The 11,711-nt window shown below is 45.3% G+C and overlaps 1 protein-coding gene across 1 annotated transcript in view; it reads right to left on the reverse strand.

The window, feature by feature from the left end:
- Window positions 1-5,881, reverse strand: part of skib (v-ski avian sarcoma viral oncogene homolog b) — a 35,164-nt gene extending 29,283 nt beyond the window's left edge. Inside the window, exon 1 of the mRNA XM_056436738.1 lies at window positions 4,599-5,881. Within this exon, the coding sequence (XP_056292713.1) occupies window positions 4,599-5,492 (894 nt within the window). The 5' untranslated portion in view covers window positions 5,493-5,881. The remainder of the gene's footprint in view (window positions 1-4,598) is intronic.
- Window positions 5,882-11,711: the final 5,830 nt, after the last annotated feature.

Genomic DNA, 11,711 nt, shown 5'->3' on the forward strand with positions numbered 1-11,711 from the left:
CTGTCCAGAGAAGATGACGGTTTGGATGTGCACTGTGGTCTCTGCATTCCAGGGGTTATATAGGATTATCAGAGTTTACCCCCCCCCCCCCCCCTGACTACAGCAGCTTAGTAGCTCAGGCAACAGCAGATGCAGACTCCAGGATTTCCTGTCTCTGCACCAGATGGGTCTGACTCTTAATCACAGAGCTGGAAATCAGGAGGTGATCGAGGAGGAATTGATGATAACCCAATACAGGCATCTGCTCTGCCACTAACACATCGACGGACTGACTGGCTTGTTGACTGCAGTCACAGCCAGTGCTCATCTCCTCTTATCTCATCATCGCTGATCAGCACTAATCATCCTCCTCCCTCACTCCATGAGTTATACAAGAAGTCTTTCACACATTAGCACTGTGCTGTGTCATCGAGGTTTCACGAGGAACGGAGCAAAGGACTGTGCACATGTAATTATTGGAAATAGAGATGGGCATTACAGTATATATTACAATAACTGAGACTAGACCTAAACGCAATTTTTTTCAGTTTAAATGGTTGCGTACAATAAAGTCACAACATCTTTTCTGATTATTAATTAATTATGAATACTTCTACCTGGCCACCGTGTATACATGAATATTAATTTTCTCATTAATGGTGTATATAAAGCAACAACAGTCATGCACAAACATGTAACAGGGTATAGCACTAAGTACTGCACTTGAGTATAATTTTGAGGTACCTGTACTGAGTATTTAAAAATGAACTACGCAAGGACTATGAGTATCTTTACTCGTTACTAGTGATACTTTAATAAACTGCATTTTGATTTAAATAATTTTAACAGTGTTTTTCTTACATCAGAGTAATTTACATTTACAAGTATTGCTATTTTAACGTATCTAAAGTCTCTGGATACTTCTTCCAAACATATAATTGTTGTGATATGTTTTAATTTGTCAGCAGTGCTGTAACAAATCCAGACAAAAAAGTTAAAATCAGTGTAACATCATTATATTATTGTGAATTTTTTTGAAAGAAGATACATGGCATATAGAGCATTATTGCAAATATATTCAAAACCATCATAATCATAATCAATAAAGTAATTTAACAACTGATTTTGTTAGATTTGAATTAAAAGTGGCTCAGAATCATTTGTATGAGCATATATTTGTGAGGGGATATCATGATAAGATCATTTGATTGAAAAATGGTTAATAAACAACAATATTGACCTATGGCCCATCCATATCTCTATCAGACATGCAGAAACCACTCCAGGCTCCAATCTGCCTTTGTGCACGTAATGGGGAAACCAGTGACAAGGCAAACCCACAAGCATGGATTTCCCACCCTGGGAGAGGCTGGAGGTTACAAACCAATCCACACAGCACCCAAAGAAACAAGGCACGGACAAAGAGAAAAGGCTGCACTTCACAGCTTGTGAAAGCTCGGCCCTCAAACAAAGGAGGCAGCAGGTCTTTAGCACACATCACCCATGACAGAACCCCAGCTGACACCCTTTTAACACGGGGTCACCCCTGCTAGAATGGAGGCCACAACCCCTGGGAGCTCCCGACACCCCTTTGCCTTGACACGCTGTCTGTGCTTTGGCCAAAATGCTCCGTCCAGCAGTCACTGCATAGACGAGGCGATGCTCTACTTGGGCGGGGGTTGGTCAGCGTGGTGTTGGGGGGGGGGGGGGGGGTTGATAGTCAGACGACTGCTCTCAAAGAGAATTATGTTTGAATAAGTAGGAGAGGGCACGCTAAACACAAGCAACAAACTTCTAATAACATGAATTTGCTGCAACAGGAGTGAGAATTCGAAATATGATGAATCTAAACCAAATGCAAATGGCTCTGTCTGTGTATCTGGGTGATGTGGACAGATCGGTTCTTAGCTGGCTGGGTCAACGCTGCAGACAAGGCCCATCAAGGACCAAAGAGATGCACGTTGTCAGCTTTCAGGGATTCCCAGAGGTCAGCAGACAGATGGGAATGGAAATGAGCCGGCAGAGATAATTTTAATCTGGCAGGCACAGCTGATCCAGTCATTACACTCGCCTGTTTACATGCAAACACAACACGTATATTCGCCATACCTAAAGACACACACAGCAGATAACTACAGTGAGCTGATAGTGGTATTTCTCATTCACTTTTAATAACAGCTAATAATTCAAAACACATAACCCTTTCCCCTTCGACATGCACTTGATTGGTTTGCTCCAGGTTGGAGGCTAATTTCATAGAGTGAGGAGAACAATGGGATGAGAAATGGCATATATTGGCGTCAGTTGAACGGCTTTAATATCCATTCCATTAAGAAGGGCCGACAAAGTTCTCCAGAGTCCTGGTTTACTCTCCATTCAGTCAGATGATTGATCACATTGCCATAACAATCCCTTTCTTGAATATTTTCAAGCGAATAAGAAAAGTTAACATTCAAATTCACACTTAAGGTTCAACACAATGGGAAAATAGCAATTTGAATTGGACTTAGTTTCCATGGAATTGACATTTTTTTGGCTAGCGTGTCAGCAAAATAATAATCCATTATCTGAAAGAAAAAGCATTGCAGAATTGCAAGGTTTTTATTGGAATCAAGCTGAAGTTGAGATTGTGTTATCTGCCCACTGTATATCCCTCCGTCCTTTATCAGACAGCCATCTGGCCAGTGGACTGGACACAAGGGCACATGATTGGATGGTGTGAAAAGAATGGGGGAAGGCTCGGTCAGTGTCTTTGGGGAAAGGTCAGAGGTTACGGCCCTTTGACAACACATGTCAAGGCCTGGCTCACACACACCCTGCATCTTCTGAATGAGAGTCTGCAGCCTCCTCTCAGCAATCTGGCCTCATCTGCACATTAAAGCTAAATGACCAAATGCTGGATTTGATGCAAAACAGACACAGTGGTTCACTGGGCTCATTCCCTCCTCTGATCTGGCTTCTGCTTTAGTGAGGAGGCTGGTTATGTTTCAATTTCTACATACACAGGCTATTAAAAAAATGGGATCATTCTGAATCACACTTACATCTCTCGAGCGAACTGCGCTTCAATACTAATCAACAATAAAGCACATGCTACATCAGCAATAATTGTCTCAGCAGTTTCCTCCAGCAGTGCTGTATCTGCACCAGCCACCACATACAGTAGATGAGGTGGGAGTCTAGACAGATGATACAGGCAGAGGAGGTAACCTTCGAGGCTCTCTCTTATTAATAAAACACTCTGACATCAGAGGGAGGCTGAGGCAGCACGATAACATTGAGTTTTTGTTTCATAGGTAAGCCGAGCCAAGCGCGATCTGCGAGCCCCCGTCCGGCCTTTCAGCAGCTTGGCCTGTCAGGCTGATGTATGGGGGAGCGCTGGTCTGCAGCTCCCCGAGGACCGGGCCTGTCTGCTAACTGGGACACGACTGACAGTGAACCACAGCAAACGCGCACTGCCCCCTCTGCCACGCTCCCTCCATGATGCTCAGGCCCCGATTATTTCACACACTGTCACTGCAGGACTGCGCTGGACTCTAAAACATATATATTACTCACAGGTGATACATCAAGTCCTGCTGACTGCAAGTAGGAAGAAATTAGCCAAAGGTGCTGACCTGTGACCTATGATAACTTTTACTTCTAAAGACAGTTATTTCTTGAAGGCACAAAGACGTCTGGGTCCAATTTCTGGGAAACCATGCTGCACTCGGACTGATAACCTTTCCCCCGTTGGTATTTCAGACATGCTACTATAAACCAACAACATTTCCCTGAGCATTTTTCAAGGAGAGTACTAAGGTTTCCCTGTGAGACATCTTCTGGCTCCTGCTCAGACTGAAGCAGCACCGTGGTGATGCATACAGAGATGTCCACTCATTAGCAGAGTCCCACACAGCAGCTGCTCTGTGACGAAGAAACAGCCACCTCGTCTCCCGGCCCTTTGTCCACACTAAACATCTCTGACCCACGCAAGGAGCCTGGACATTGACACACACCAACAAACATTCATATATTATCCCATCCCAACAAGACACACGCCCCCCTCTCTCTCACACATACATTTCCATATCCAAAACCTCATTAAACTCGGATCTCCTTCCCCACCTCGTGGCACCTTAATGGGCTTCCCTGCCCCCCTCTTGCCTCTCACACTGATCAAATATATCATCGGGACTCCATTTATCATAATGCAGATGCCCTTGGGTAACCCTGAGGGTCAGAGGGGGGGGGGGGGGGAGTTTTGGAGGATGGGAGGGATACTCTGGGGGCGTCAGCTGATGCTTAGAGGCTTCACTTCAACTCTTTTATAAATATATGAGGTGAGTGAGGCTTCATGCAAAGTGTTTCACAGATAAAGAGTGGAGGATACACACAGAAATATGTGAGGAGACATGTGATTTGCATTATAACTCTGGAGGGGTTGCCTAATACACTTGGAAAAGACAAACAATCAATCAAGGGAGAAAGTGACACATAAGGAAGCCTCCTCTAAAGGAATATTAATTATAGGGTGCTGTTTTAGGCCTGGGGCCCTTGACAATATCCACATACACAAACTAAGCACATCAAAGACAATACATTGTGGTTAATAACAAGGTGAAACAGAACAGACTTACTCTGCACGATTTACTGGACCTCTTGCACGACAGATCATATGTTCCTTTTAACTCTTTGAGCAGCTGCTCCAGGTGACTCTTCTCCTCTTTTCCGGTGTAGTCCGGGTCTAAGAGCACATAAGCCCGCCAGTTGGCGGAGTCAAACCCCCAGTGGACTGTCCGGTTCTCGAGTCTCTTGTGACTGTGGACTACAAACTTGTGGGGAGGGAACATGAGTCTGCAATCCATGCACTGGATGCAGGCGGCGCTCGGTCCGGTGTACAGCTCCGGAACAAACACGCCATTACACCGGCCGAAACACTCATGATAGACTTTGAAGCTCTTCTCGGTTCGCTCTAACTCCAGGGAGCCCAACTCCTTGTTGCAGTGAGGAGGGTAAGTACCGCCGTAGATGAGCGCGTTGCAGAGGCGCTCAGCATCCGTCTGAGTGATCAGCCCGCAGGACGGAGCCGAGAAGGGCAGGATACCCACCACTTTTAGGATCTCCAGCTGGTCCGCCGTGCACCTGGAGCAGTAGATGTGCAGGTCGTCGCACACCGAGTTGATCTGCTGGAGGGAGAAATCTCTCAGGACGCTGTTGAGGATCTGCGGCAAGCACAGTCGCTTCTCACCGCCGACCACGAAGCAGGAGATGGGCTCCCACTCCAGGACCGTCTCACACCTCTCCGTGGATCGGTCGGACGGGATGAAAAGTGGACCGGACATTACCGGAGGTGTCTGAGTCGGGAGGGTGAGCATCATCTCGACGGATTTCCCATCTTTACCGAAAAACGAGTCCTGGTGCCACCGAGCGGAGAAAGCCGCCGGTCCGCCGAGAGAGCGCATGGAACTCAGATGAAACTGCTTCAGAGTTTGTTGAAGTCCGGGATGGGGCTGAAAGCTCGTGCCCTCCATGTTGCCGCCGGGTGGATAAGGGAGTTCAAAACTCAAAATGAAAGGTAAAATTGACTTATCGGATCGGGCGTCCTCAGCATCCGGCTACACGCTCAATAACGCGAATTTCCATGTCACCGGAGAAGCTTCCCAGCGCGTCCATTCAGAAAACTGACGGCTGCTGAATTCACAGGGGCTGTTCCTGTAAGCGGACGCAATTAAAGTCGACAACTCCAAGGCTCAAAACTCGTATTATCCAACGAACAATCAACGGGTACCGTGTTTCTTTGCGCTCCTGCGGTTTTACGCACTCCTAATGTGAGCTCAAAATATGCCTTGTCTGCTCAGTCTGGCGTAGGCTACTCTCAGTCTGTCTCCCCACTCACTCAATGTGTGAGTCTCTCTCTCTCTCTCTCTCTCTCTCTCTCTCTCTCTCTCTCTCGCTCGCTCGCTCGCTCTCTCTCTCTCTCCCTCTCTCTCTTTCTCCCTCGCCCTCTCTGTTTGTTTGTGTCTGGTTCAGTCATTGAATCCCAGCCAGGAATGTGACTGACTCCCCGGGCTGGCTCTTCCTTCAGCCAGCTGTTCCTCCCTCTGCTACATGGCAGCTGCACATTAAAAAAAGAAAACCTTCTGAGCTGAGGGGAAGGTGGAGCTAAAGAAAACATATAGTTGAAGTTTGAAATGTGAAATTACACGTTATTATTTAAGATGCTAAAGCCTTGAAGATCATCATGTTTTCTCTTTCTTTCGAAAACTGTTGAGCATGTAAAGTTAAAATGAGATGACTAGAATATACTGAAGGCTATGTGTGTGTGTTTGCTTAAGAAGGTCAACCTGAAACAGAACAATGTGGTAGTAGAAGTAACAATAACTTTATTTAAGGTATAGGCTATGCTTTAATTGAGTTGTTCTATTTGATGATACTTTTTAATCCACTACATTAATACACTTGACAGCTTTAGTTACTTTACGAATTAAAATGTAACATACAAAGCAAATGATAAAGTAAAACAATAACATCACATCCATATGCTCAGCTAATCTAACAATGTGCATGTCATTGTACAGCACACACAAGGGATTTGTTCATGCATTTCATACTTTGCCTTTCATTTGTATTATGTTATATTTTTGTATTGCGCTGATAATACCTGTGCTTCTTTGCCAAAGTAACATTTTTAGATCCGTAATTTGACTTTAGAACTACTTTTGCTAAAGTAAAGCATCATCATACATCAGCCACCAATGATATAACATGTATATACATCCTTGGATGAATTTCAGCATTTCCTCTGAAATCTTGTTTCTGATATTCAGCTGCCATAAACATGACCACTCGGCTACATATATTATATTATTATATTGTGGGAAAATTGTAGAGATAACATGGAATTGTTATCAACTGTTAATTCCAATGTGAATAACTTTTGACCTACTTATAAAGGGGTGGAGATTTCAATTAACTTACACATCTAAGGGTTGGATGGCACTCTCAGAAACTTAGATATGCATTCCATACTTGCATTTCAGTTATATCAATCCAATATAATGCAACTGAAAAAGTGTGAAATCCTTTGACATTCAGCCAAAGGGGCATTTATTTACCTCACATTGTGTTCCCATAGATACGACCTCATCTCTATGAGCAATTGTTTTACATTTTGCACTAATGTTTCCTTGTTCTTCTTTTTTTAAAGTAACTTATAACTAATAAGTAACAGAACACCTTTGAATAAAGTTAATTTGATATTGTACCTTGCTTAACCACTGGAGGGCGCTAAATAATAACAACGAACCTAAACTCAAATAGGGAGTCTGAGAATGCAACACACTATAGAAAAAAGAATGCAAATATTTACAGTTAGATTATATTAACAGAAAGTATAAAGACAATATTAATAACTATACAAAATAAATACAGCTTTTTTTTAAATTATAGAAAGTCTGTAACACTGTATTGGAAGGACATGTCTATAATATATTATAAGCACATTACTAAGATATACTGCATTTAAAAAGCTTTATAAAAAGTTGTATACATGTGTATCATGCATGATACCTTTTAACAAGGTTGATTAATTATAATAGGTGGTGGAATGTATAAGTTCAGCAATCAGAATGCTTTAAATCTCCGTGCCAAAGTCATATGAAGTGAATCTGATTTCTGGGTTACACAGCACATTATAACCACCACAGCTTTAGACACACCGATAACTGCTCTAATGCATCACAACAGATTATGAATTCAACGTTTCTAAAATTAAATAATGTCGTATAAACATCAGCAACACAATATAGCATTGTGAGCGTTTGGTAAAGTGATAGCTCTGTCAAGAGTTATGAGCATTTGTATGATAAGCCTACGATAACACAACCATGAAGACTTATGACCAGTATTCCTGGGTGCAACAAAAGTGTATGGCAAGACAAATCACCATGATTATCTAAGCCATGCCAAGACTTTATTTCCCAAAACACACAACTCCTCTCTCCTTTTTCTGTGGTATGGCATATTTGTAATTGTGTTATAGTGTCTCTGACTTCGGGAGGAATGTTGTTTCCCTTGTGGCTACCACAACTCTGTGAGGTGCAAATGCAAGCACAGCGATGTCTGTGAGAACCCTGAGTACACGGACCATGTTTCTGTTAAACATATGGTGACCCAGACCGCAACTGTTGAATGTCAACGAAATAGCTGATGATAAAACAAGTCTGGTCTGTCGGTACTGCCAACCGGGACATAGGTGTGTATGCAGGCCTTTCCATATGACTTTTTATGACATATATTTGTAGGACATTTGTTATGACATGCAATACATTTCTTATGACAAGATATACTATGACATTTTGTATGACATGCTATACCATACAATTTTTCATGAGATAATATACAATGATATTTTTCTGACTTTCTATTGTATACTGTGACCTTTTATGCTGTGACCATTTTTATGACATTCTATAATCTCATATTTTCAAAGAAATAATATACTATAGCATTTAATAACTTTTCTAAAACTTTGGTTTGACCTTCTTATGCCATTTTTATTAAAATAACATACTACTACACCATTTCTGTAACTTTTTTGGGGGTAGATACGGTTTGGAAAGCTTAAAAAGGGAATAGGTGAACTATTAAACAGTCGTTAGTTGAATATAATATAGTTTTGTTTTCTTTCTTTTCCTGTTTTCCTTTTTTACAGTTTTTCACAATTGTTAACACACGTTTTTCAAAAAAATAACGGCTTTCTCAAAACTGCACACAGAAAACTGAAAACCTCACACACAAAATGCTAAACCTGACACTCCCTTTGCAAGATGACTCTTTGCCATCAAATCTCTTAACTATTCACAAAATGGAACTCGTTTTTTCATTTGGTACACACAGCCATTTTTTCAAAAGACACACACATACATTCATTGAGTACACACAACTAAGCATTTACAGCACACAGAAGGGCAAAATTGAAAACACAATCATCGAAATGGAACACACCATACGAATGACAATGACTCTGGAGAATGAGCCATTTCTCCTTTTGTAAAATGTCTCAGTGTAGGCCTACCTTTTTCATAGTCAAACTTAAAACAGCACACACATATGCAGCAAAAAAAGGTTTATTCTGGTACACAGAGACAACAGTACAGTACTGTAAACCGGCCTGCTCAACCCCCCCTCCCCCTTCACAGAAATTCCAGTAATTAGGCATCACGCCTCCGGTTCCTGTCTGGCCAGAGGGCCTCATCTACATCGCAGGCAATGTTATCCCTGTCCAAGCAGCATTGGAAGAATCGCCTCGAGTGACGCATGAAGCCCTGACAGGCCTCGACAGTCACGTCGCCGCAAGCCTCCTCCATGGCCTGGAGCATTGGGACCTGGTCCTGTGGGTTCCGTTCGTATACCTTCCACCTCCAAGCTGAAAAGAATTCCTCAATAGGATTTAGGAAGGGTGAATAAGGTGGAAGGTACAGAACGGAAAAATGTGGGTGGTCCTGGAACCACTCTCGCACTCTCGCAGCCCGGTGGAAACTCACATTGTCCCAGATGACAACATGATCGACCCGCTGTTGGTCATCTATTTGGCCAGGTGGTACCAGCAGGTCATGCAGGCCATCTAGGAAGACGAGGAGACGGGCGGTGTTATAGGCCCCTAGGTGGGCATGACGGTGCAAGATCCCATGTTGATTCATCGCAGCACACATCGTGATGTTCCCACCACGCTGGCCGGGGACCTCAACAATGGCCCGCTGGCCAATGACATTTCTGCCCCTTCGCCTCCTGTTTACCAGGTTGAAACCCACCTCATCATTACATCCTCCAGCATCTCATTACATCCTCCAGCATCTGGACTCCCCAGGAACCTATGCCAGGATCCTGTTCGTGGACTTCAGCTCTGCTTTCAATACAATCATCCCGTCCCTGCTGCAGGACAAGCTCTCCCAGCTGCACGTGCCCGACTCCACCTGCAGGTGGATCACAGACTTCCTGACCGACAGGAAGCAGCACGTGAGGCTGGGGAAACACGTCTCAGGCTCCCGGACCACCAGCACAGGTTCCCCCCAAGGCTGTGTTCTCTCCCCTCTGCTGTTCTCCCTGTACACCAACAGCTGCACCTCCAGTCACCAGTCCGTCAAGCTCCTGAAGTTCGCGGATGACACCACCCTCATTGGACTCATCTCTGGTGGGGACGAGACCGCCTACAGGTGGGAGACTGACCACCTGGTGACCTGGTGCAGCCAGAACAACCTGGAGCTCAACACTCTGAAGACAGTGGAGATGGTTGTGGATTACAGGAAGAATGCAGCCCCACCCGCCTCTCATCCTGTGGGACTCCCCCGTCGACGCTGTGGAGTCCTTCCGCTTCCTGGGCTCCATCATTACCCAGGACCTCAAGTGGGAGCTGAACATCGGCTCCATCACCAAGAAGGCCCAGCAGAGGATGTTCTTCCTGAGGCAGCTGAGGAAATTCAACCTGCCAGGGAAAATGATGGTACACTTCTACACGGCCATCGTTGAGTCCATCATCTGCTCCTCCATCACCGTCTGGCACCCTGCAGCCATGGCCAAAGACAAGTGTAGGCTGCAGAGCATCATCCGCTCGGCCGAGAGGGTTATTGGCTGCAATCTGCCATCCCTCCAGGTCCTGTTCACTTCTAGGTCACTGAAGCGGGCCAGCAAGATTGTCACTGACCCCTCCCACCCTGGACACTCCCTGTTCGAGTCCCTCCCCTCTGGTAGGAGGCTGCGGTCCATCAGGACAAAGACCTCCCGCCACACCAAAAGTTTTTTCCCGTCGGCAGTCGGGCTCATCAATGGAGCCCGGGTCCCCCACTGACTGACTCTGTCACCCCCAGGACTACCTCCTCTTCTTCCTCCTTCCTTTACATTACATTACATGTCATTTAGCAGACGCTTTTATCCAAAGCGACTTACAATAAGTGCATCCAACCAAGAGTACAAACCAAGAACTACAAGAACACAGGAAGCAACACTTCCTCAACTCAGTCGAACCACAAAAGCACCACAATAAGTGCCATCCCAGTGCCACTGAAATGCAAATCTGTGTTTTAATCCAGATATAGTCGGAAAAGATGTGTTTTCAGTCTCAGGCGGAAGATGTAGAGACTTTCTGCTGTCCTGATGTCAGTGGGGAGCTCGTTCCACCACTGAGGAGCCAGGACAGCAAACAGTCTGGATGTAGAGTGATTAGCTCGAGGTGCAGGAGTCACAAGTCGGTTGGCTGTTGCCTAGCAGAGCGAACGTGCCGGGGTGTACGGTGTGACCATATCCCGGATGTAGACGGGGCCCGATCCGTTCAGAGCACGGTACGCCAGAACCAGTGTTTTGAAGCGGATGCGGGCAGCCACCGGTAACCAGTGGAGAGAGCGGAGGAGCGGAGTGGTGTGGGTGAACTTCGGGAGGCTGAAGACCAGTCGAGCTGCTGCATTCTGGATGAGCTGCAGAGGTCGGATGGCCTTAGCGGGTAGACCAGCCAGGAGGGAGTTGCAGTAGTCAAGGCGTGAAATGACCAGAGCCTGGACCAGAACCTGTGCCGCCTTCTGAGTAAGAAGAGGACGTATTCTCCTGATGTTGTGCAGCATGTACCTACAGGAACGCGTCGTCGCAGCGATGTTGGCCGTCAGGGAGAGTTGACTGTCTAGTGTCACCCCGAGGTTCCTGGCAGTCCGGGTAGGGGCCAACACAGAGCTGTTGAAGGTGATAGTCAGGTCGTGGGTGGG

This window comes from Pseudoliparis swirei, chromosome 18 (assembly GCF_029220125.1).
Source record: "Pseudoliparis swirei isolate HS2019 ecotype Mariana Trench chromosome 18, NWPU_hadal_v1, whole genome shotgun sequence".
NCBI lineage: Eukaryota > Metazoa > Chordata > Actinopteri > Perciformes > Liparidae > Pseudoliparis > Pseudoliparis swirei.